Raw genomic sequence first — 27,430 nt, 5'->3', positions numbered from 1 at the left:
TCTGGTGCTGCTGTGGCTGTGGTATATATAGGCCGTCAGTTGCAACTCCTATTCAAACCCTAGCTTGGGAACTCCCATGTGCCACCAGTACAGCCCTAAAAAGCAAAAAATAAATTGACTAATTAAATTAAAAATTCATAATGATTGTAAAATTCATGTGGAAAGCCAAAAGGCCTAGAAAAGCTGAAACGATGTTTCACAATGAATAACAGAATTGGAGTACCTAACACTACCTGATTTTAAGACACAGTAAAAGCTGTAACAATCAAGACAGTGTTGTATTGTATAAGGACAAATTCGATGAAATGTAGTAGTGGGTACCTAGACTGACCATTCCTGGCTTCGGTGGTTAACAGCCTCTGCCTAGCCACTGTTACTTCGAGGTCTCGTCATTTCTATAGATATTAAAAAGTTCTTCTCTGTGACTGTCTCTCCTATAAGCTCTCACCTATAACAGAGACCGCCACTAAAATAGCTAGAGATGCTTTTGCCTCTCTCACTAGCTCATTGCTACTAATGGCTTTGGTGAAGCGTGTATACTCTTGGGGCACCAGGCTAACTCTAGGATATGTCTTCTGGGCTCACAATATATCCATTCTTACACGTTTACTACCCTCCTCCTCTTTATTCCTATTTGTACTATCAGTCAGGGCAACTCAGACATTTTCATTTTATTAAATGTAGGCCACAGCTTTTTCAGACTTCTGAGGGCCACTGTAACAGCAACCCTATGCCCTGCCATACTATGTCCTTGCCAGAATATAAAATCACATAGCCCCAAAAAGGGCCTCAAAGTCAATGAATTCTTACCTATCTGGTCTTAGATTCTGGCCCTCTTAGTCAAACTCCTCAAAATCCAACCCCAGTGCTATCTCTCTGGCCTCTAATGGCACATGCTAATTCTTATAACTGTTTTGGTGTATAGTCTCATTACTCCCTGATCAGGCTCAGCATGGCCTCAGCACATTATGCTGAGAGAGTCATCAGTGTGATATTGATCTGACCCTAAGAAAGAGGGAGGGAGGGAGGAAAGGTAGAAAGGGAGGAAGGAGGAGAGAAGGTGAGGTTGAAGGTAGGGGGTCAGGGAGGAAGGGAAAAAGCAAGGTAGAAAGGAAAGAAGGTAGATTAGTCTTAGACTTAGTAGGGTTCCAAGAAAGTTTTAGCCATGCTTACAGGAAGTCCTTGAGACAGTTAACATCTCAGAGAAATCTTCCATCTCCCAGCAACAGGCCTGCCTTACTATCCTTGCCATGCTCAGTTTTGGCTGGAAGCAGCCTGTGGGAAGCATGGCCTTGGTCAAACCAGGTGATGGAGTTTTCAGAGCAAAGCAGCTGGAGCTGTCAGTCAATTACCGTCTTTGCAATAAGAGGTCTAGTAGAGGCAAATTTTCATGGCTCCCACGTTCTAGCTGGGACAGCCTGAATGGCTGTGGGCTGGCTGGCTATCTATATATCTGCATGGCTACTCTATGATGAGCTTAGGCATTTGTACAGCCTAGGAATCTCAGGGTAAGTTGTACTTGCACAATGGCTTGGGGATTTAGAGGGAGTGTGCCAAGAGACCCAGAAGGAAGCTATAAGTCTTCTTATAACCTTGTCCTGAACCCCACATAGCATCATTTCCCCCATAGTCTTTATTTACACAAGGCCATCCCACATTCATGATGGAACAACACAAGAAGTGAGAGACCATCTTGGAGACTAGCTACTGTAGTGGGTTATACACACACGTAACCACTTGTAATTCTTCGTGTGCCTGCTACAAGTGACTCTGGCTTTGGCACTTTTCATAGTCTTCACTCACTGAAGCATTTAGAGTTTGGTCTATAAGTGACTCACGGGAGGCTGATTTGTTCTTAGATCCTTTAGCACATGTTTGAGAAACTTTTCCCCCAGTACTTTTCGTTGGATTGCTTTTATACCTATTTTGGACACTCATAGTTTATCTTTACAAATTTAACTGACAAAGAGTTTCAGTATTAACATACCATATGGCACTTACAGAAAAGCATATCGTTATTTCAAAAATAAAAATCTCTCAGGTCAGAGAATCCCTCCCAACAAAGCACCATGGAAATTCTCTTCCTAAAGAGCCAAAGACTACCTTCAAATGTTTTTCATGACTCAACCACTATTTATTTTAATTCTCTCTAGGCATGAAATGACTTTTTGAAAAAAAAAAGTCCTGTAAAGTTGTTTATAGACATTTCCTAGTTCAATAGTAATAAACATAATTTTCTGGTATAAATTTTAAAATAATGAAATATGTTAGATATGTGATACTTGTTCATTTAAACCTGTTCTTCTTACTCCAGTGTTTGAGACAATCTTGGGTAAAAGTGGCTTTGGTAAAGACAAGAAAGAGCTTTCCATAAATACCACACACGTTCCTTAATAAAAATAAAACCAGTCTTGGTTTAAGTCCAGCTAGGCTGCCTGCCTGTAAATTCATTATCAGTCTTTAACATGGCCCTAATGTATCTCTCCTACCCCCTGGCCACAGCAGAATTTTAATCAGGCTTTTCCCAAGCAAAGGATTTATCCACACTGGTGCAGACTTGATTTGGAACATTTTATTGGCAATACTGGTATCATATTTAGGAACCACAGACTTTTGTCACAGTGGGTTAGCTTGAATGACAAGTATCAATGGTCAACTATATTTGAAATATTGTTAAAGTACCTGGAAGTAATAGGCATTAAAATTCATTCCATTCATTGCAACAAACCTCTAAAGATTTCATGTCCTCAGTGGAACTGGCATACTGTAATTGTTATTTGGAACTTAATGTAACCTCAACAGCAACAGAGAGACAATGCGGTCCTCTCATTATGCACATGCTCTAGGATCGTTTATTTTAATGCTTTCAAATAAATATGTTCCATGCAGCACACCACAATAAATAAGGAGCAGCAATGTTCTTCTAGTAAATCCATTCATAATGTGAGTCACCACCATGTAAAACACCACATCTCAAGTCTCTGGCCCTGTCCCATATCATGAAGTACACCACATCTGCACCTAATCATATCTGGCTTCATATGGATTTAATAGGACTATGCCAGAAGTGCATGTAAGCACAAATTTAACCAGAGGTTTCCAGCTATTAAATACAGCTACTAAGTAGTTAAAAGGCAACAACTAAACCCATAAAGGCTCCACCCCCACCCCCATTTTTGAGACAGAAATATAAAGGTAGAAATGGTCTGGTGAATTTCAGGTCAGTGGACAGTAGGGTGGGATACATTTGGAATACTTGGAGCAAAGCAGGTACAACATGGCACCCCAAGGTCATGGCAATACTGATACTGAATGGACACTTAATACAAGTGGACTTGACGACTGCAGAGGCCGAGTTTGAGAAGGTCAAGGTGGGGGCAGTTCATTTCCACTAGGCGGTTAACTCAACAGTGCCTTCCTCCTCGCTATCAGCTCTGTTGGCGCGGATCTCCACGAGGGTCCTGGCAAATCGGGTCCACTCATCATTGTGGGGAACTGCGAGCTGCAAAGCAAATTAATGGAAGATGGTGAACAACATCTCTTTTATGTCTGAAAACTGAAGCCCATAGACTGTTGCTCCTGAAACAGACGTTTCCCCTGGAATGTAAAGAGTACCAGACAGTCGTCCTTGAATCAGATCGCTGAAGTATTGCTCTTAAACTGACAATTCAGGAGAATAATGTCATTCTCAGAAGCAAAATCACTCATGGGATTCAGAAAATATTAAAAACTTATGTGAACTGTACCATTAATATAGCAGCTATGTTAAAGCCCTTTCAGTGATGAAACTTCATCCTAAGAAGACCAGACTTACAGTGAGAACGACAAATAAAAACTGCTTTATTAGGAATTTTTAAATAACCATGATATTGTCTTAATAAGTGAATGCTATTGATTCCTTTTCAAAAAAGGGCTGCTAATATGCCAATATACATGACAAGAGTATAAATTACACATACGAAGAAATCTTACTACTGTGATATGAAGCTCTGGCTTTTCTATATGATGGTGCCTGTGAATAATAATAATAGTAACTAAGAGTTCTGTGTTACATATTCTACATATATTCTACTCATTCTTAACAGCAGTCCTATGTAGGATAATGTTAGTATTTTCATTTTACAGAAGAAACTGAGACACAGAAAGATTAAATCATTTTGCCAAGCTTGCAAAACTAACAACTATCAGTGCCCATGTCTTCTGGTTCCAGTATTTACATCTTTACCCAGTATGCTATAATGAATCACTGAAAAGGAGAATTTATAAAATTTCCCACATAATATCTTCTCCTGTGCAGAATTCAGTGAGGAGAAAATTAACTCCACCTGACACAAACTGCATGTATGAGTTTTTGTTAGCTGATTTAAAGGATAATGATTTCGCTACATAGCATTCAAAAATGAATTGTTTAAAGATATCATACAAGTGTTTGGAATAAAAAAAATATTTGAAGATGAGAAACAGGATAAAGTAGAAGTTTGAATGGTGTTCACATAGGATAAAATTTATTTAAACTGTGGAGCGGAGCCATTTTCTTGGAGGATTACCGTATAAGACGATGTAAACCATCAACAAATACTAGTTCTCCACAGGCTATCCATACATTCCATAAGCATTAATGGCACTCATTTGTTGCAATCAACATACATTTTCAAAAATAAAAAAGTAAACAAATCTAAACTTTGTGATCACATTTACAGCTGAAAGATTGCTTACAATATGAAGCCAAATGATTAGATTCTCTTAAAATTTTTATTACAGTGGATGATATTCTCAGATACCGTCTACCCAAGACAACTTACTGGGAAGTGGCAACATCATCCTACAAAGTATATCCTTCAATTAACGGTCTGGTCTTGAGGTTAAATGTTTCCAGGATATAATTCTGGAAATGATATACAGGTGGGGTAAGTTTTTTTAAAATGATTTATTTTGGTACTTCTTACTTTCTTATGTCTGATGTTGAGAAATGCATAAATTCTCATGTAGTTCTGAATGCTTAAATACTTCCCTAGTTACTGAAGTGCATCCAAATTCTTTTTTAGACAATGACACAAGTCAACAATAGTCTTAAATGGCACTGTTACCCCTTTGCTCAGTTCATTTTCTCTAATTTTGAGCTCTTTTCTCTGTTCCGCTACTATTCATTTTTCTCTCCAACTTTAGAAACTACTATACTGGGGAAATGAAGTCCTCAAAATCAATTATACAAAAGAGCTAATCAAAAGCAAGAGCAGCAATGGGTTGGCAACACATTTATAAAGAGTAGGTCCATTATTTCTTGTCTCTTCTCCATTTACTGACCAAATCTTCCCAAAAAAGAATCACAAAAGCCCAAGAAGAGACAAAAGCCAATCATGATAACATTTATAACTTTTTTTCATATAAGGTGAGAATCAAATTAAAATACCTCATAACTGCATATAACATTAAATATTGGGAAAAAACAGGTCTAACTAATAAAAGCTATACACTCTAAGGGTTTGGCTCCTAAAAACAACACTGTTATCTATTATTGGTACAGCACAGGGAACCATGTTCAATCTCTTGTGGTAGAACATGATGGAAGATAGAAAAAGAATGTATGTATGTATGACTGGGTCACTTTGTTGTGCAGCAGAAATAGAACACTGTAAATCAACTATAATTTCAAAAAAGATTATGAAACATTAAGGTTTGAGTATATGTCCAGATACAGTCTGGAACAGAATTAAGTATCATTGTGACATATATAGTTGCACATCTAACTTTCCAAAAATGAATTTTCTGAAATCTCAATATTCCTTTGTTAATCAAAGTATTTTATTTAGGTGTGATTTACAATGTTCTGGTTTAGAGCACATATATTCTTTTTCAGATCCTTTTCCCTTATGTGTTATTACAAAATATTGACTATAGCTCCCTATGCTATATAATAGATCCTTGTTGGTTATCTATTTTACATATAGTAGTTTGTGTACATTAATACACAACTCTTAATTTATCCCTCCCCGTCTTCCCCTTTGGTAACCGTGAGTTTATTTTCTATGTCTCTGGGTCTATTTTGGAAATAAGTTCATTTTTTATTTTTTAGATGCCCACATAGAAGGAGTATTATAGGGATTTGTCTTACTTCAATAAGTGCAATAGTCTCTAGGTCCATTAATGCTCCTGTAAATGGCAGTATTTCTTTTCTTTTTTTTTTTTTTTTTGTCTTTTTGCCTTCGCCAGAGCCACAGCAACTCGGGATCCGAGCCACGTCTGTAACCTACACCACAGCTCACGGCAATGCCAGATCCGTAACCCACTGAGCAAGGTCAGGGATCAAACCCACAACCTCATGGTTCCTAGTCGGATTCGTTAACCACTGAGCCACGATGGGAACTCTAGCATTTCATTCTTCTTTATGACTAGGTAATATATTCCATTGTATATATGGACCACATCTTCTTTATCCATTCATCCGTCAATGGACATTTAGGTTGCTTCCATGTCTTGGCTATTGTAAATGGTGCTGCCAGGAACACTGGGGTGCATGTACCTTTTTGAATTATGGTTTTCTCTGCATAGATGCCCAGGAGTGGGGATTGCTGGATCACATTGTATCTCTATTTTTAGTTCTTTTCTTTTCTTTTCTTTTTTAGGGCCATATGTGGCAAATGAAAAGTTCCCAGGCTAGGGGTCGAATCTGCTGTGGCTGCCAGCCTACACCATAGCAATGCTGGATCTGAGCCATATCTGCAACCTACACCATAGCTCACAGCACCGCCAGATCCTTAACCCACTAAGCAAGGCCAGGGATCAAACCCGCATCCTCATGGATGCTAGTTGGGTTCATTAGCTCTGAGCCACAATGGGAACTTCTATTTTTAGTTTTTTAACTAACCTCCCAAACTGTTTTTCATACTGGCTACACCAATTTACATTCTCACCAACAGTGTGTGGGGGGGTTCCCTTTCTCCACACCCTACAAATAATTTATTAGTTGTAGACTTTTTGATGACGGCCATTCTGACTTGAGTAAGGTAATACCCTGTTATGGTTTTGATTTGCATTTCTTTAATAATTAGTGATACTGAGCATCTTTTCATGTGCCTGTTGGCCATCTGTGTATCTTTTCAGAAATGTGTATTTAGATCTTCTGCACATTTTTGGCTTGGGTTGTTTGTTTTTTTGATATTGAGCTATATTAGCTACTTGTATATTTTAGAAATTAATCCCTTGTCGGTTGCATTGTTTGAAAATATTTTCTCCCATTCTTTAGTATGTCTTTTTGTTTTATGGTTTCCTTTGCTGTGAAAAAGCTTTTAATTATGTCCCATTTATTTATTTCTGTTCTTATTTCCATTATTCTAGGAGACAGATGTAGTTAATTGCTAGAATTTATGTCAAAGAGTATTCTGCCTATGTTTTCCCCTAGGAGTTTTATAGTATCCAGTCTTAATTTAGGTCTTTACTCTATTTTGAGTTTATTTTGTGTTAGAAAATGTTCTAATTTCATTCTTTTACATTTAGCTGTCTGGTTTTCCCAGCACCATGTATTGAAGAGGCTGTATTTTCTCCATTGTACATTCTTGCCCCCTTTGTCACAGGTTATTTGACCATACATGCACAGGTTTATTTCTGGGCTTTCTATCCTGTTCCATTGATCTATAGTCTACTTTTGTTTCAGTACCATACTGTTTTGATAACTGTAGCTTTGTAGTATAGTCTGAAATCAGGGCGGCTGATTCCTCCATCTCCATTTTTCTTTCTCAGGATTGCTTTGGCTATTTGGAGTCTTTTGTTTCCATACAAGTTAATTTTTTTGTTCTGGTTCTGTAAAAAACTGCCATTGCTAATTTGATAGGGATTGCACTGAATGTGTAGATTACCTTGGGTAGTACAGTCATTTTAACAATATTTATTCTTCCAGTCCAAGAACATGGTTTATCTTTCTATCTCTTTGTATTGTCTTCAGTTTCTTTCATCAGTGTCTTGTAGTTTTCAGAGTACAAGTCTTTTACATTCTTAGGTAGGTATATTCCCATTTATTTTCTTTTTGATTCAATGGTAAATGGGATCATTTCCTCAATTTCTTTTTGATCTTTCATTGTTAGTGTATAGAAATTCAATGAATTTCTGTGTATATTGTTATTAATATGGTAATAGTTATTTTACTTGTTAAAGAAATCAAAGTAACAATTTTAATATTTTTCATTTATAAAACATTAAATTCAGAGGTTAAGTTTAAATAAGTTTCACCAAAATCTTTGAAGATTTTTTTTAATTTTAATATAGTTGAGTTAAAATATTTTGTTTCAGGTATACAGCAAAATGATTCAATTATACATATTACATTTACATGTAAGTGTATATATCATTTTCCTCATATTTTCCATTATAGGCTATTAGAAAATATTGAATATAGTTCCCTGTATTACATAGTAAATCTTTGTTGCCTATCTATTTTATATATATTTTCTCTGTTAATCCCATATTCCTAATGTACCCCTCCTCCCATTTTTCCCTGTGGTAACCATAAGTTTTCTATGTTTGTGAATCTGTTTTGTGTATTTTGTATATTTGTAATTATATATATTCATTTGTATCATTTTTTTAGAGTCCACATATAAGTGATATATAGTATCTGTATTTCTCTGATTTATTTTAGTTGGGCATTACTTTCTCTAGGTCCATCCATGTTGCTGAAAATGGCAGTATTTCATTTCTTTTTATGGCTCAGTAATGATCAATTGCATAATATATACCACATCTTAATCCAGTCATCTGTTGATGGGCCCCCACTGGTTTGCTTCCATGTCTTGGCTATTTATAGCGCTGCTATGAACATTGGGCTGCATGTGCTTTTTGAATTAGAGTTATGAATCTTTGCCAGATATATGCCCAGGAGTAGGATTGCTGGATCATATGGTAACTCTATTTTTAGTTTTTTTAAAGAAACTCCAAACTATCTTTCATAGTGGGTGCACCAATTTACATTCCCACCAACAGTGTACAAGTTTTCCCTTTTTACCAAACCCTCTCCAGCATTTATTATTTGTAGACTTTTTGATGGTCATTCTGACCAGTGTAAGGTAGTACTTCATTGTGATTTTGATTTGCATTTCTCTAGTAATTAGTGATGATGAGCATATTTTTCATGTACCTGTTGGCCATCTATCTGCATGTCATCTTTGGGTAAATGTCTATTTAGGTCTTCTGCCCATTTTTCAATGAGGTTGTTTGGTTTTTTGAAACTGAATTGTATGAGAGCTATTTGTATATTTTGGATAATAACCCCTTTTCAGTTGCATCAAATATTTTCTCCCATGCCATAGGTTGCCTTTTTTGTTATGGTTTCCTTTGCTATATAAAAGCTTATAAGTTTGATGAGGTCCTGTTTATTTCTTTTATTTCTTTTGCTTTGAGGGACTAAACTAAGAAAACATGGCTATGATTTATGTCAGAAAATGTTTCGCCTGTGCTGTCTTCTAGGAGTTTTATGGTGTCATGTCTTATATTTAATTCTTTAAACCATTTTGAATTTATATATGGTGTGAGGGTGTATTCTAGTTCCACTGATTTACACACAGCTGTCCAGCTTTCCCAGCACCACTTGTTGAAGAGACTGTTTTTTTTCCATTGTATATTTTTGCCTCCTTGGACAAAGACTGACCACTGTGGGTTTACTTCTGGGCTCTCTATTCTGTTCCATTGATCTCTATGTCTGTTTTTGTGCCAATACCACATTGTTTTGGTTACCATAGCTCTGTAGTGGTTTCTAAAGTCTAGGAGGGCTATACCTTTAGCTTTGTTCTTTTTCCTCAGAATTGCTTTGGCAATTAGGGGTCTTGTATGGTTCCATAAAAATTTTAGGATTATTTATTCTAGTTCTGTAAAAAAAAGTCATGGGTATTTTGATAGAGTGCATTAAATTTGTAGTATGGCCATTTTAACAACATTAAATCTTCTAATCCAATCCATTTCTTTGAATCATCTTCAGTTTCCCTTACCAGTGTTTTATAGTTTTCAGCATATAGGTTTTTTACCTCCTTGGATAAGTGTATGTCTAGGTATTTTATATATGTGTGTGTTATATAATGTTATGTAAACATAATATATAGATATTAACATTTGTAAACATAAATATTAACATATATTTATAAGCATAACTATTAACATTTGTAAACATTATATAGTATATAAATGTAATATATATCATAATTTATGTATTATATTTATAATATATATTTATATATTACAAATTTATACATATGTGTGTATATATAAATATAAAAATATATTTTATACACACACACATATATATATGCCAAGGCACACAGGGGCTTGATATGAGATTTTGGTTCCCAGACCAGGGATTGAACCTGGACTGCAGTGATGAAAGTGGCATATCCTACTACTAGACCACCAGGCAATTCTTGGTATTTTATATGTTTGACATGATTTTAAACAGAATTGTTTCTCTACTTTCTCCTGATGTATCGTTGTTAGTATAAAGAAATGCAACAGATTACTGTATATCAATCTACAAATGAACTTTATCAAATTTAAATGTTTCTGATAAACAAAAATATACCCTACCTAAAGAACTACATTTGACCATTTCTGTGGGGATGGGAATAACAGTACTATATTTGTCCTTAAAAATACAGTCTACCCTACAAAATATTTCATAGTGTTCCAACATTGTAGTTTTTGTATTTTTAATCTCTGAAAGGTTTAATTTAGGCTGGGAAAATATTAGAAGTTTTTGTTGTTGTTGTTGTTTTTACAAAACTTATTCTACCAACCTCTCTAGAATACCATAAACAGCACAGAAATGTTAGTTTGCTTTGGTTCACACCAAAAAATTCTTGATTAGACAGGAATGAAAACACAATTGCTTCTAGAAACTTAAATTTATCCACCTCATCCCATTACACTTTTTCATCTGGCTGACTATAAAAACAATCTAAGATGATAGTAATATTAGATTTAGAAGGTAAGCTGCACACTGCCCCATTTTTAGAATTAAATATCACCAACAGGAAGCTCTTTAAGTATAATCGTAGCTTGAATGTGTGAATGTGTATTCACAGGCTGTTTACACACCCAAAGTAATAATTTTTGGCATCCCATTTACTTGTAGGTGAGACCAAACAGGTGTCCTAACAAACAAGAAGACCACTCTTCATTTTACATCTTCGGCTGTAAACAGCATTGGCTTGGACAGAGTTATGTCCTTCTTACCCTTGGCAGTTAGTTCCTGACTCTTCTCCGTGGTTCTCTCTGATTAGACAAGGCTGGAAAGGAGGCTCATAGCATAAATGCATCTGAAACTTTCTCTAGGAGGCTTTTAATCCAATAATACCATAATCATTTAGGAGGAACACAATCTTTGCTTACGTTTCTTAAACAAAGAAAAAGACTGCTGTCATATCCTTCTAACTAGCGTATGTATTTATTCAATACTGATTCCATCAGCATGGATTCAGTACCAACTATTCACCATGTACTACGGTGAGAACTAAAGATAACAGTGGTGAATCGTTTTGGCATATGATGACTATGAAGCACAGATGAAAACTGTCATGTTTTCTTAGGTCGGAATGTATGAACACCGGCATTTTTTTTTTTTAAAGAAACTTAAAAAAAAACTTTACTGACATTTAAAAAGTGAATAACCTAAAATTTACCTTCTTACAGTGACAACTACAACATCATTTGGTATGTGTTGTGTGTCAAGCGAGTAGCAGGGAAGCAAATGGCATGTTAATGACATGGCTTCAGCATCTCTTCAAGTTTCTATCAAGGCATTAAAGGCTAAATCTAGAGCATCGCTATAGATTTTTTCCCCCTGAAAATAATAGTTTAGAATAATTTTCAAACAATTTACATTTCTGATAAGAAAAATGTTCACAAGTTTCTAGTGGGATGAATAATTTATATTAATTTAAAAACATATGAAAGTCACTGCGAAGAAAATACCCCATAGTTATATCAAGGGAATGCCATAAAGAAGGACTCATAAAAATTGACCAGTCTTGTAGTGAATCAAAGTGGATCTGGAAACATATTTTCTGCCTTCAGCTTCATCTGGCAAAGTCCACATCCTAGGTCAGAGATGACTTAGTTTTTCCTATTCACCAACAGCCAGTTCACCTCCTGCCCTTCTGCAATTGGATGACTGTTCTCTTTCTCTAACTTTTTTCTAAATGTGTAAAGCTTTTTTATGCCAAAAGCACCCAGGCCTCTGATTCCTGAGATAACAAAATCCTACCTCTCAGAGTAAGTACCTTTTATAGATATGATATGACCATATATTTACAGCCAAGGGAACTAAGACCAAAGGTGGTTTCCGAGGTGGCAATTGGACCCTCAAGGAGGAGGTAAATGAACCTCAGATCTGAATAGTAAATTTAAGTCCCGCTCGCTTCTTGGTTCCTGGCCACAGTCAGGAACTTAACGTCTCACTGCCTCAACTGTAAAATGGGGATAGTGGCATCTGACCTATTTAAGTGAGGAAAGTACGATGAGTTCAACACAAAATAGTCATGCATTCTTTTTCTTCAAACTGGTACTCAGACTGAACACATGCCTACAAATGATATGTAAGTGGTACACATAACGATTCTATATCAGTTCCTGGTTTCATTCTATTTCCTTTAAGAACTAGTTCTGATGTTTGTCATGTGAAGACTCTAAAGAACAGGGTACAGACATCTTTCACAGATAGGAAATAGGAGGACAGAGAGCTAAATGATTTGCTCAAGACCACGTAACTTACCACACATTCATGTGGGGCAATCAGGAGCCTCACCCTTTTAGGAAATGCCAGCGTACCATGGTGGAATGGCAGGCAGGTCATGTATTTTGAGTCACCTGCTAAAAGATTCTTTTTAATCTTCTAAGATTTCTGGGCAGTGGAAGATCAGAACTAAAAAGCAAAACTGCAAAAGTTGTGGGGAAATGCATGAAAATCCATCATTTTCATCGTCCTCCTTCATCCCTTGAGTTCTGAGGCTACGTGTCATGGATCTGCCCCCTCCCCTCTGCCTGCACAGAATGGGGTACACTTGCATCCCGCCCAATCCCATCCCCATTAACAAATTAGGCTCCCCACTGGGTGTCCCTGCCCGAGCTCCCTGTGTACGTAAAGGGAGACAGAGATTGCACAATAACTGCATTTTGAGAATGGAGCCAAGGATGACTTTTTTCCCACCTCAGACATCACCCAGATATGGTTTCTGTCACAGCTTGACCATTAATTTGCTGTGTATCCTTAGGAAATTTAATGTTTTAACATCTCAGATCTTCACTTCCTCATTTGTGACAAAAGCATTTTGCCACTATCTCCTAGGAATGTTGTGAATATTAAATAAAACCTCCCCCAAATATAGAAAGCTTAAAGCTCAGTGCTCGGCCCCTTACGGACCTTGAATAAATGATGTTGTTTTCCCTCTATTTTTCCTTATTCATGTTTATTTCCTCTCCTCCAATTCCTACCCTCCGTGCTTTTTTGGCTTCCTTCCCTCTTTTCTTTCTTCCATTTTTTTCTTTTCACCTAGACAGAGCTGCATTTTTTTTTTTTAGATATATACCTCATATTTTACCACATTTGCTTTCTTAAAAATTAACCCACACAAATCATATCCTAGATAATGGTCCATTTAATCATAGCCAAGTTTCATGAGCTGGGTGGGGAAAGATTCTTTCAGGTCACAAGAAAAAAAATTTTGTTAATTAAAAAAAAATCAAATTTAAAGTATAATTATTCCTTGTAAACACACACATATACACATACACGTACACATATATATGCACCTTTTTCATCTGTCAGATAGGACAAATACAGCTTTATCTAGCTCCTTCCTTTTTATGGCACTTTCTATAGTGTGATTCTACATTTTTAGCTCAAGTCATAAGGCCCTGTAACCGCTGAACATGCTGTTATAAAAATCAAATGGCTTTTTATAACCAGGGTTCAATACACAAATATCATTCATGTGTCCCTTTTTATAAGCACATGGCTAACCATTCTGAACAGTCCTCAGTCGAGCCTCCCTCATTTGTTAGTAATTTTAAAGGGTTTATAGTACCTAGCAGCTGATTTTAAACAGCTGCATTATCTGCGGTAACTCCTACCAGCCCAATGCTATATTTTTTTTTATGGTAAAAATATCTGTCTCAGACATTGCTTAGTAAAAAAGTGGGTTACTTTAAAAAAAAAAAATCTTGGATAATTAAGACAAAAAGTATTCCGTAATTTCAGTTTGGTTTCTCAGATACATTTAAGCATGGCAAACAAATTAAAATCAGTAGGACTCCAGGTTTTAGGATGAATATTCCATGGATATGTGGTTCATCAGCATCTTTGTAATCTTTCAATTAAACGGGGTCATTAAAAGAAAAAAAAAAAGGCTGGGATGATTATGTTAACCATGGATTCCAAACAGATATATATCACAATTCACCTCTTGTATTAATCTAAAAATGAAAGTTTTCTTTAAAAAGATATCTTACAAATCACCTTTTCATTTTAATATGCAATTTTTTTTGGTTAATCCATTTACAGAAACCATGGACATGAACATGGGTTTCCACAGAACAACTGCTAAACCCTTCTAAGCTCTAAAAGCTTTTTAAAGAGTACAATTATTAATGGCACCCCAAATTCAGGAGATTGCGGACTTACTGGTATACAAATACCCATTTGTGTTCAGACGAAGCCTGTATTTTTTAGGACAATTCCCTTTGCCACACACACAGATGGAAGCAAAGTGGGAGGTAATAAGCAATGAAACAGCCGCCGGAACGACCAAGCATACTCGCTTCACATAAATACAGCTCTACTGCATTTAACTCTTGGGAGAGTCTAGCATCACTGGTAACAATGGATGAAACCACGAACCAAAATTCCAAGCCAGAATGCAGTATACAGAGGGCATAAATATACTCCAGTGCTCTACCACAAAAAGATATACTGTGTGGTAATTCAGTATTTACAGCAGTTTTAGAGATGTCCAGAAAGTAGAAGTTACATTAGTCTCCATTCTCCAGCATCTGGTATGATCAGTCAGGAGGTTAAAATTTCTGTGAAATTCTGCAGCACGCTAACTCATAGTAGTCTGATATTTTTGTTGTTAAGAAAGAAATTCTTTTATCTGAAAATCCCATCTAAGGGGACTCTCATCCACTCATGAACTTGAGATCTCTCTGCTAAAGTTCTCTTCCCTAGTATCTTTAAATGAGTGGTTAACTTTTATAGCATGTTTGTTAGAACAATACTTTTAAAAAATCCATTACCACCTAATTAAGGAAAGAAATAAAGGTAGAACATAAAAGTCAAAAGTAAACAGTAACAAATATGGGTCTATATCAATTTCAATAAGCCAGCAAACATCGGAGGAAACAATTTTAACGCTATTCTTTAGAAGTGAACATTTAGAAATATTTTTCATGTTAAAATTTAGCATAATGGGAAGCATGACAAAATTCTGAGGTTTTTACCTAAGGAGAAAAAAAAATCATACAGTGGAAAAAGTTAATTCACTAAGGCTTCTAGATGATCTTGTTCACATTTGTCCTAAAATCTTATCACTGTCTTTTATTTAGAAATGTCTTGCATTATTTTTCTATTACTTAGAACACTTCTGTCTAAAAAACGGGAAAAAAATACTAAAAACACTGCTGATGGGAAAATGAACTTTTAAAAACTTCATTACCATTTTTTTTCCATAACACAAAAGATCAGGAGAATGACAAGGAAATGAAAATGCATGTGCTACTCAACCACACTAGCTGACTAAACATATATCCCTTTTCTTTCTGATATTATTAACTATAGGTTTTCTAGTAAATTCCTAGCAACCACTACATCTAAGCACTTCTGACAAAAAGAAGGCTTACTTCTAAACACCTTAAAAACATTTACCAAGGTAATAAAAGAAATGTCGTTCCCTCCTACTGAATGTCTGGGCATAAAAGAGGTATTTTTATAATGTCGTTCATGATTGACCATATCTATAGTGTCCAAAAAAAGCACAATGAAAAGGAAGCATTTTTCCAGTGGTTTGACAACTATTTGTTACGCTTTCATTACACTAGTGGCCAAGTGCTCACTTTTAAAAGCACAGGAGGAGAGAGTGACTACGACAGCGATTGCAGAGGAAGAACAAGTACTCTTTACTCAATATATTTTCTGCAAATCTTCTTCCATACAAATATAGTTAAATGATTACTGTTTCCCATCCATCAGTCTATAGCCAACTTGGGGGCTGCTCTCTGAACACACTGCACAAATTAGCTCTTCCTTAACCTTCAACTTTCACAAGTGAAACATACATTCACCAAATTATTTACTGTTACATGCCAGGCACTGTGCTAGGTCAGGTTATCCTGTTGAAACAAACAATCACCAAGTATCTACTTTGTGTATGTTTCTGTGGATATGGCACTCTGAAAGATCAGAAAAACTCTACTGAGGAATGGGATTAACCAAAGGAGCTCTGCCAAACTGATTTTTTTTGCTAAGTCAAAAGGGTGGCTAGTTTTTAGGATACTATAAGATACTCACTTTTTACCCAAAGGCCCTTAAAATACTAAGACAAATAAAAATAAAAGATTTCATCTAAATGTTTAGAATGTACTGGCTGGCCATGAAGACAAAGATCTTAGGGAAAGGACCATATTCAGTTTGATCTGCCCCCCTAAAAAAGTAAGAGTGCAAAATTTCTTCTACAATGTTAAGCTTTGATGGTCCCTAAATGATAAATAATTCATGTTTTAAAATGGAAAACATGTTCTGATAGCTGACATTCTCAAAAATTCATGCAAACCTTCCTTGAAAGTACAATATAACAATTCATTCACTTCCGCAAGTCCAGCCTGTATGGAATATAAATATTTATGCATACACATGTATTGGCAGATATTTGATTTCATATTATATTTTAGATATACCAATATTAACACACATACTCACAGAAGAGACAAATAACTCTTAATTTCTATATAGCCCAGTGTTAATCTAGACTCACACAGCACTGGAGCAGCTTCATGCTCCACTGGTCTAAGCTATGATTTGAGGCTACTGTTCTAAGCAGTAATTTTTCAAGATAAGATTTAGCAGTTTTGAAATTCTAAAACTAAACACAATTTTGTCAGACATAAAAAAAAATAACTCTATAATTAATGGCTGCTTCAAAATCCAAACTGCTATTGAAGGTGACAGTTTGAAACCACAGAAGAATCATAAAGATGATTAATTATACAAACTGATACTTGTTTCAGAAAGTTGATATTCATAGACTGTTTATCACCAAAATGGGAATATATTAATTTCATTGAATATTGCAAATTACTTCACACACATTAATTTGGTTTTCATAAAATTAGATATTAGGGTTTTCATTTAATCAACTACTCTATAATATATAAAGTCATAAGTATTTTCTTATCACTTAAGAAAAAAAGTGGCTTGAAAATATATTTAAATCCATTTTTACAAACTAATGTTACCTGAATAAGCATACTATTTATATAATAATTAGTTTAATCATGATTTTTTTCATATATAATTATCAAAATAAAAGCCACTGCTACTCCATTCACTAAAAGATGAATAATTATAACATTAACTGGAACAGCACTTTTTTTCTTTTTTAAATACTTTTCCTAGAAGAAATCAAGTTAATACTAAAATGATAATCAAACATTTTAACCAGATTATTTTATTTCAAATACATATAATTTATTATGACAAGGAAATGAACTAATGTATTACTTCAAAGTAGCCTATTTTATATAATTATATTTATTAGCATCCCAACTCTGCCCATACAAATATGCCTTTGTATTTTTTGACTTAACCATACAAGTTTGTGGCTACAATAATAAAAGTTCAGGTTATAAACTGAAAAGTCCAGCTGAAAACTCCCAGTGTTTTGTTTCTATGTCATCGAATATCTAGATATTATGGGCAGAACTAAGTATTTGGATTTTCAGTTTCTATGTGGATATTTGGCATCACCGAATAGTTTATGCCACAGTATGGCGGGAAAAATCAAGAGTGTTTAGCATCAGCCAAAGTTTTCAAAAAAAAAAAAAAAAAAAAAGTTTATCCATTGAAGAGTAAGCCAGTACTTGCAAAGACTTTCAACAATCTCACAACTTACGGCCACACTCATTTAATGAGAAACACAAGTGTTTGAGGTGATGATAACTGGACTTTGGTAAGCTGAGCTGGCTCTACCCCCTCCCCTGCAGGCTGCCAGAGCTTGGCCATACTATCAGAACGGGATAACTGCTGTCATAAAGCACAATAATTAAACTGAGTGCTTTTGAGTGCAGTTCTTTTTCATTAAGGAACTTATTTGAATTAAGCTCCAAATTTCAGTTTAACTTTACATTTGGTGTTCTGCCTCTCCCCTTCCCCACAGAGGGGGATTATTTCTATTCAGGGCACAAATTCCTGTGGAAAATTGATGTAGGCACTGTCCTACTGGAAAACATGAAGTAGTTCCACAAAGCAAACAATTATTGCCTCAGTGTAATCCACTTAAAAACCAGACATGTTTTTTTTTTTTTTGTGACACTCAAACCCTTTTTAACTCCTCGTACTTCTAGTTTATCACATGGTACTATCCTTAACTGCTATTTAAAGGGCAAGAAAAATGGTTCATCGAATCTCTTTTATTCTCACTCTAGCTGGCTATAAGAACAGTTTGAGGCACTTTTTATAGTCCTCATACATTATACCTTGACCATCATTCTAAAGTATATTACGTAGGTCATTTTTCCTGTAGGGATTCCAAGGAAACTTTTCATTCTAATTTTTAATTTCAGGTTGAAAATATATTCAAATCAACATTTAAAATGCTTTACAGCTGTAGCAGTTGCATTTCATCTCTCATATTCTCCTGCATTTTTCCTTTCCAGGAATTTCTCAAGGCCCTTCTAACATACTGACAAATGTCAAATTTACTATATTTATTAAAATTTATAATAAAATGACTCTTAGCACCAAGGAGTCACATGTCCTTTCACAAACAAGCTACGTGAAATGTTACCAAAATTCCAGGGTTGCAGTTTAAAGATTAACACACATTTCTTTAGGTAGTCAGTGAATGAGATAACAAATATATAAAGCTAGGGTGTATTCATCTCTCAAATTATACTTTTTAAGTTGCCATTTTATTTTTCAAATTCTACTTGAAGCTGAAAAGATTTTGGAATTTTAGCATTTGACTACTGTAGAAATACAATCAAGGTTTTGAAACTTATGTGTATTTATTACAACTGAAAACAAAATCTTCCCTAGAAGAGGTTAATGGAAAAAGAAATAACAGGAGGTGGAAGATAAACTGCTTCTTTCAAAACTAGAGCTGCAAAGAGCATTCTAACTAATTCAGATAAGCAGCAAACATAGTTGTTATGGGATATTTATGACAGCTGCATCTGTGTGACAGCACTGAAGCATTAACAATGGCAACGGGCTTTCTATAAAACACATCTGCAAGAAAGACAGGTAGATAGGCTGACTATCAATCATTAGGACACCTGAATAATTCTATACTCACTGGTCCATGTGCTATTAAAATCAGCTCCCTCTCTCTTCTACACACACACACACACACACACACACACACACACAGAAAAACCTGCTATTTGGTAAAGAGCCATGGCAGTAATTTTTATTTTTAATTAAGAATGTGTGCGTTCACACATTAAAAAAAAAATTCAAGGGTTATTAACAGGTCTCTATGAGCGTATTCTGAAGAAGAATACACTCAACGTTTTCAGGTTTTATTTGTAGTTAATTTATGACTTGTTATCTTACCCATCTTTTAATTACTAAAGGAAATTGTACAGCTCCAAAACAAACAGATTGCATCCCATAGTTTGGGGAGCAAAATCCTCAAAACTTATTCAAGAGCTGGGCTCATTTTTAAATTTAGAGCTTAGAAAATTTAAATGGTGCATGCAACCACTGTCTATTTCAGTAACTTTTAAGGTGCACAAGTAGAATAAAAATTATAGCCAAATAATAAAAGGGGTCTTCTCTTTCACTGAATTCACATAACTTCCATTTATGCTAATGGAAGTTCAGCACCTGCTCTGCAAAGAAAATAGACCCCTATCTGTGAAAATAAATGTGTACAGTATATTTTCCAGATACAATACTGAAATCAAACAACCAAAAGTGTATGCTATATAAACAAAGCATCATGTGGCCCTACCTGAAAACACTGCTGTTTTATATTTTACTTCCTTAGTCATAGGCCTTGAGATATTACTCATGCCTTTGCCATTTAAATGGAACAAAAAGAAAAAGAAGGCGGGGGGGGATAGATCTACTCAATCTGGTAACTTCAGTGAGCTCATACACAATCCTCTGTTTACCCCTTCAGAAGTTCATAATAAATTGCATCAGTAAATCTGGATCCAAGCCACTGCTCTCTGCTATCATCTTGAAAGTCCTGGAGGATAACTGTACATAATAGAGGAGGGCATGATGGTGGCGGCACTGTGCTGGGACTCCCTGCAGCAACTGTAGCCTCAGCTGGGACAGGAGATGAGACAGACAATTGTTAACCACTGGTAACACCATAGTCTATTTCTGCAGTGCCCTTCTGGTTGACTGTCAGGTCTCTTAGGAAGGCACGTCCACGTGGACTAGAATGGAGATTCTGCCACTGGCAGTCAAGAAAGTCTCTTATCAGGGGCTTCCTGACAACGAGGTGAGCTGAGAAAGGCTGTCCCCTCTCAACTCCAACTGAAGTAGGCATCATAGAGATCTTTCCCCAAACTCCATTAGACTTTCAGTTACAAGTAGGATATGATCAAAAGAGGGTTTGGGGAAGGGAACTGGAATATCCAGCACTGTTTCGGCTCTATTTTTTATGGGTTTCATGATGTTCAACAAAGTCATTGCTAGTCTTATCTCAACATTTTTAAATCGTCTTAAGGATTGGGTAATGATAATAAGGTCATACAGCCTGTACTACTTTTAACCATATCTCTGAAGGTTTCTCCTTCCTAATGGCCTAGGTCCATGCTCAAATTTTTCATTTCTGATTTGCCTTGAGAGTGGTATTGAAAACAACACTTTTGTGAACGGGACTGAGTATAGAACTTGTGGGGCTCAAGGCAAAAGGGAAATGGTGCACACCTTGTTGAAAAATGTCTTAACAATTTGCAAGACAATGATAGAGCATTTAACCAAGCTCAGGGCTCCTGTGAGACTGCACAGGTGGCACAACCATTAAGCTCGCTCTGAAACAGGACCCTGGCAGAAGAGAGTCTGTGGCCCTCTCCTTTCTCCTCAGCCTAGCAGAAGTGATATCTTCCCAGAGACAGATGTCAAGTTAATGTACCAATGTCTCAAGGAAAATGGATCAACCAAGAGTCCTCTCAAAACTACCACTTACTTTCTTATACAAATTGTATCAGAATGCTTATCCCAAAGTGTTTCAGTGCCTTCCTAGAGGGTTCCACAAAACAAGGTTTTCCATGCAGAGGCCAGCATGACCCCGGAGAGGGGTTGCATTTTAATGGGGACCGTAGGACCAATTTTGAATGCAGATAATGGTGGCAAAACCTCCTGGCAATTTGATCCCTGCTGACATGTTTTTTTTCTCTTCCTCTATATTTTTTTTCCTTTTAAATTACTTCCTACTCAAACTCCCTTCCTCTTGTCAGCCAGGCACCAGTCTTGGATTTGACCTCGAACTCTAAATAGACCAGGTTGCTGTGAAGGTATTGTCTGGCTTTCTGCAGTGTAGGTGGTTTAGAAGGCTGGGGAGGCACTGCTTAGAGGGTGCCCTTCTTGTCTAAGTATAGTTAACTCTGTCAGTTCTAGGCTAGTGAACAAGACAGTAGTAATTACAATAATGGTGGCATTTGCCCATGAAGCGATGTACCATCTCTCAGAAGTGGGCTTCAGCTCAGCTCAGAGGCAAGCCAGTTACCTTTTCTTTTAGTACATGGAACTTCTACAGAGTTGGTCTTTAGTGACTTACAACAGGGTATAGAGAAAAACCCCTCTTTATTTCTGCCCCGAGATAAACATGAGATCAATTTGTAAATACCTTACCAAAAATACTTACAAAAATATTACAGTTTGACAAAACTATCTTAAGTCTACGTTTTTCTGCACTACAGACTACTTTTTATAGGATCAAACAATACAGAAAGAACTGTTCAAATGTATAAGCCTATCCTGGATTATTCTTTGTTCAGAAAAGGGTTAGATGATTATAATATCAGCTACTTTCAATAAAATAGTATAACCCTTTTTTCCCCCCTGGTAGTGAATTTGTAGGGATAAACAACCCCACAAATTGTTTGGTCTATTATATGTCACAGAGATTTTTCTATAGCCTGTCTAGACTCCAGACAATAGGTGAGACTGGCCTAGAGTTGCAGACATTTCTATGGTCTGTAATATATCACCTAGAAGAGTAAGGGCAATAATACAAAAATGAAAACCAGCCTGACCTGCTAGTAAGATAGAAGAAATATAACAACACTTTACAATTTAGAAATGATGACAACAACCTACAAAGAAGTTTTAGCTGCCATGTACCAGCCAAAGCAACTTCTGCAAAATCATATGTACTTCCAGAATGAGTCATATTCAAGTAATTCTGTCGAATGGCTATAAAATTATATTGCAGAAATTCTGTATGTATGTTATGTTGTATTTTCTTATTGCTTAGAGATGGTGTGTGTGAATGCGTGTGTGTGTGTGTGTGTGTGTATGTATATATAAAACCACACATTATTTGTGGTCAACATACAGATTTCCCAAAAGGCCTTACTTTAAATAAACCAGAGTATTAAACTATTCTTCTCTTCAGCCCTCTTCGACAAAACAATATTGCAGACAATCTTAAGAGAAGTAAGGGACGTTATGTGTAAGCAAGGAAGGTGGAGAAAAGAGTTTTTAAATTTCAACTATTTTCTGCCCTTTTGTCTTGAGCATGTCTCCACATCTATTTCTCTGCTGCAATTCTACTTGTTAAAGACAAATGAAAGAGAGAAACTGTTCTGTTTCTTTATATTCTCCTTCTCTGCTACCTTTACAATATTTAAATAAACCAGTGCAGAGTCTTTGTTTTTGTTGTTTATTTTTCATATTTTATTTTGAAGACCATGAATGAGATACACTGACTACAAACATTCCTTGAAGAAAATATTGCTTTAGAACTTCCCTGCATGACTTGGTGGTTAATGACTGCAACTAGGAACCATGAGGTTCCAGGTTCGATCCCTGACCTCGCTCAGTGGCAACCCGGCGTTGCCATGAGCTGTGCTATAGGCCGCAGACTCGGCTGGGATCCAGCACTGCTGTGGCTGTGGCGTAGGCTGGTGGCTATAGCGCCAATTAGACCCCAAGCCTGGGAACCTCCATGTGCTGCGGGTGCGGCCCTAGAAAAGACAAAAAAAAAAAAAGAAAGAAAGAAAGAAAGAAAAAGAAATATTGCTTTAAAACTACTGGCAATATTTTCAATTTGGAGGGTTTTCTCTTTCTCAAAGACTCCAAACTACGTCAATAGTCACCAGACCATTTGCATCTTCACCACCAGGGATGAATATTAACAGTCTTTGTCACAGTTGCAATGACTCAGCTTGTGGCATCAGGAATAGTGAGGGGCAGGGGGAGTCTCATGAAATAGGTAACATGCAGTTAAACCAAGAGATTCTTCTAGCTGTTTTACTTAGAGCTGTATATCACTACACAGAAAACTCCCATCTCTAAAGTCATCAGTTTCTGTCTCTGGCTGAATTAAAACACACACAAACACACGTAAATACCATCCTGTTTGATGCAACACACCAAACTCTACTATATAGCAGTATATATATCATCAAAAGCTCCACTGCAGAACAAATCACCTAGGACTGCCACAATTATATAAAGCTCATTGATGAAACCATAAAAAAACCTTTCTCGGGGCGATCAGCTATGACCATTGAACAGGCATTCAAAGAACACTTCCTAGGTCTAGAGAACGATGCACAGAAATGTGGTGTACATTTCCCCTCTGGAATGTACATGTTAGCTTCATATCCCACCAAAACAGCATTCCACAACACTCTTACTTTGTTTTGCTTGAAAGTTCAGTATTTTGTCTTTAAGAAAAAAACTGATTTAACCTCATCAGAAATAAGATTTTGGTCAACATTTTATCATAGGGTAAAAACATATATGCTGATACACCACTGAGTGATAATGTAACATTAAGTATAGTATGAAAATTCAAAGAGATTTATCTGAAATAAAAAATGTCATTTTTTCTTTTGATACGGGCCATGATACTCAGAAATACTTCTTATATCATGTAATAGGATATACCAGAAAAGAATACATTTCATATAAGAACTTCGAATATCGTGAAATCTGTACAAAGTTCTGATTCACTTCAGCTTTTTAAACTGGCTTTTTTTTTTTTTTTTTATCTTTTTATGGTCACACCCGTGGAATACGGAAGTTCCTGGGCTAAGGGTGGAATCGGAGCTGCAGGTGCCGGCCTACACCACAGCCACATCATTGCCAGATCCAGGCCGCATCTGCCATCTACACCGCAGCAATGCTGGATCCTTAAGCCAGTGAGCGAGGCCAGGAATCGAACGTAGCTCCTTTCAGAGACTGCGTGGGGTCCTCTTTAACCCACTGAGCCATAAGTGTAACTCCTAATCGGCTATTTTTAATTAAAGATGAATAGTATACCTTTCAATTAGACATACCAACTAAAGCTTGACTTTTCAAAGTAAATAACAAATTCCAGATTAAAGGTTAGCATGACAACTGGGCAAACTTTTCATTCTCATGAAAAGTGGGATGTGCATGCTTCATCACAGGATAGCTGGGAATTCTAAAGCACCCTGAAAGGAGCCCGGATCATTAATTAAAAGGTCCTATGTGTGGAGATGGAAGACCAAATTAGGCCCTAAGGAAGTCTCGCTGAACTCCCCCTGAAGTCAATGGAAATTTGCCAATGCACTCAAAAGGGCTCTCATGGCCCACAAGGTGTTGTCAATAATTTCACTAGGTCTTTAAACTAGACACAGAAGCAAAAGAAAAAAAAAAAAAAAAACACACCCCAAAAAACAAAACACCCAAACCAAATAACATGTACCTCTCCAACGTCGTAGATCCAAATACGGCCTTCTGAGTCCCCAACGGCAACTTCTTTGCCAGCTTGAGCCCAACGAACACGATTTAGGGCAGACGCCCCCTCAATGGCCACACTTGCTGTTGGAACCTGCCCAAGGGGTGACAACAGAAACAAAGCATCTCTGAATATGAATTTACGTATACAAATTGACAAGGATACATTTAACTGGATGAATCACTGCTGCCTCAGGTGCATGAAGTAACATACATCCCTTGTGCAGGGGTGAGAAGAATTTGTTGTTCTTAAATCATATGCTCCACTGAATGAAGGGATAGAGAGAAGAGACACATGAACAAAAACGGCAAAGAGGGAGAGTCTTCTTCCACAGTCCATGTGGCATAAATATTTCTTTGGATTATACAGGGCGCACACACAAACAAGGCAGTTCAATGTGATACAGCTCCCTCAGGTCAGGATTTATGTTTCGATGGAGGGGGAGACATCAAGATTTACCAAGATTAAGGATACAATCAAAGGCAGGAATGGGGTTACGGACTAAAAGTCACATTAGTGTGTGTCTTCAGGGGAAAATGTGTATTGATCCCTCAAAACCTCATCAGGGAGGCGATGCTCAGAACAAGAAGCAAGCAGGTGAAAAACTTCAAAATCTCAAATTCTCCTTTTTTCTTTTTCTTTTCTTTTCTTTTTTTTTTTTTTTTTTTTTTGCTTTTCCTCCTTCCCTTTTCTTCCTCCCAGTAATACCAAGGTGTGGGACATGATCTGTAACCTTGGAAATGTCCTCAAGGTGACATCCTGATAGAAGGTAGCCTCACATCTCTTTTAATGAACACCTGAAATCTGACAGCATCGATAACAGCAATAATAATCATTACCAAAGTGAACTGGTAGTGCTGGAATGGAACCTGCAGCACCTGTCACAAGAATAGTCATATCTGGAAAAAGAATTTAGTGGGTTTACCCTTCTTTCATCATCAGTTGTGTAAATTCTTGTATTTAAGGTTGGAAGTTTCCAACTGATAGAAAGATCAGATCTCCGAGTCTTCTACAAGAATGCTGAATGGGAAATGACAACAGGCCATTAAAGAAGAAAAGGGTAAATGTTAAAACAAAAAGAAAAAATATATAGTGAAAAGATGGCCACCAACATCATCTCACGCCACTGTTTTAAAAACCTGGGTCTAATAAACACATCCTGTTTGGATGGAAGGAGGACATGTACTGTGCCTTAGCTCCCCGGCATTCTGTTATTCATGGAATTGAAGACATCTGTTTACATGAGATTATTGACCCAATACGTATCTTTAAAATAGCAATAAAAAGTCCATCACATGTAAGAATCTATGTTTAAACTTAATCTTGAAATCAATAAAAATTCTTTTACCTGCTTAAATCACTGTATGTCAGTTGTGAGCAACAATGTAGAACAATGGTCCCCAGCTCATTTATTTTTTTAAAATACACAATTTCTACAGTAAAAGTACCTGCTGTGCAGTGCTGGAGCCTGAATTTTTAACCAAAACTTTCCAACGGCCAAAACGATGTGAATTTAGATGGGCTGCAATTCTGTCAGTACACTTTATTATTAGTGTGCTACACAGAAAACAAATCTGAGGTTCAGTGATAGGAGTTTTCAGAGCTAATTTTTAACTCCATAATTTAGAGAGATCATACACGATCATACTTATCTAGTCAACATCAGATCTTATCTATGAACAATCTCAAAAACTGAATAAAAAGTAATTGTAATATAAATATGGTAATCACTCAAGAGAGATTTTTTGACACATTTTAAATTATGCCTAGAACATTTTAGTTTTGTTTATTTGCAATTAAGTAATGTAGCAACCTGTAACAATGACTATTTTAACCATTTTAAAGTATCTTCTTTTCATAGATCTTACAAAATGGTTAAAAAAAAAAAGACTACCACAGCTTATAACATGTGCTAAAAGAATTATCAAATGCATGAATGGAATAACAAAAATATACTTTAACTTTGTAATGACCTTAAAAGTGGGTGAATCTACAGTGAAAATGATCTATATATTATCTGTCTTTATTACTCAGTTTCACAAACATTTTCATACTTAAAAACTCAGTCATTTTAATTGCAAAGACAGGATACATACACTTAAATTTACTACACTGTGGAGAGGTCAGTGAAGCAGATGAATATGAACTAAGCCTTGCATAGGAGCAGTTGGAATAACTTGGTTTAAAAGCACAGTATTCTGAAAACTACAGAGCAACACTGGGATTTCAGGGGGTTTGTTTGTTTGTTTGTTTTAACTAATTCCAAATCGGACAAATATTTGAAAAATCTT

At 36.2% G+C, this 27,430-nt stretch overlaps 1 protein-coding gene across 7 annotated transcripts in view; it reads right to left on the bottom strand.

Moving 5' to 3' along the window:
• DYNC1I1 (dynein cytoplasmic 1 intermediate chain 1) overlaps positions 2,553 to 27,430 on the bottom strand; it is a 345,865-nt gene continuing 320,987 nt past the window's right edge. For 6 of the 7 annotated variants that reach the window (XM_021102406.1, XM_021102409.1, XM_021102408.1 and 3 more), the window contains 2 exons: positions 25,107 to 25,232; positions 2,558 to 3,502 (listed from right to left, as the gene is read on the bottom strand). In XM_021102406.1, the coding sequence (XP_020958065.1) occupies positions 3,392 to 3,502; positions 25,107 to 25,232 (237 nt within the window). In that variant the 3' untranslated portion in view covers positions 2,558 to 3,391. Of the gene's footprint in view, positions 3,503 to 25,106; positions 25,233 to 27,430 lie in introns of all 7 variants that reach the window. The other variant, XM_021102404.1, reaches the window with a different exon arrangement.

Source organism: Sus scrofa, chromosome 9 (genome assembly GCF_000003025.6).
Source record: "Sus scrofa isolate TJ Tabasco breed Duroc chromosome 9, Sscrofa11.1, whole genome shotgun sequence".
NCBI lineage: Eukaryota > Metazoa > Chordata > Mammalia > Artiodactyla > Suidae > Sus > Sus scrofa.
This window is presented reverse-complemented; position numbering and strand designations above follow the sequence as displayed.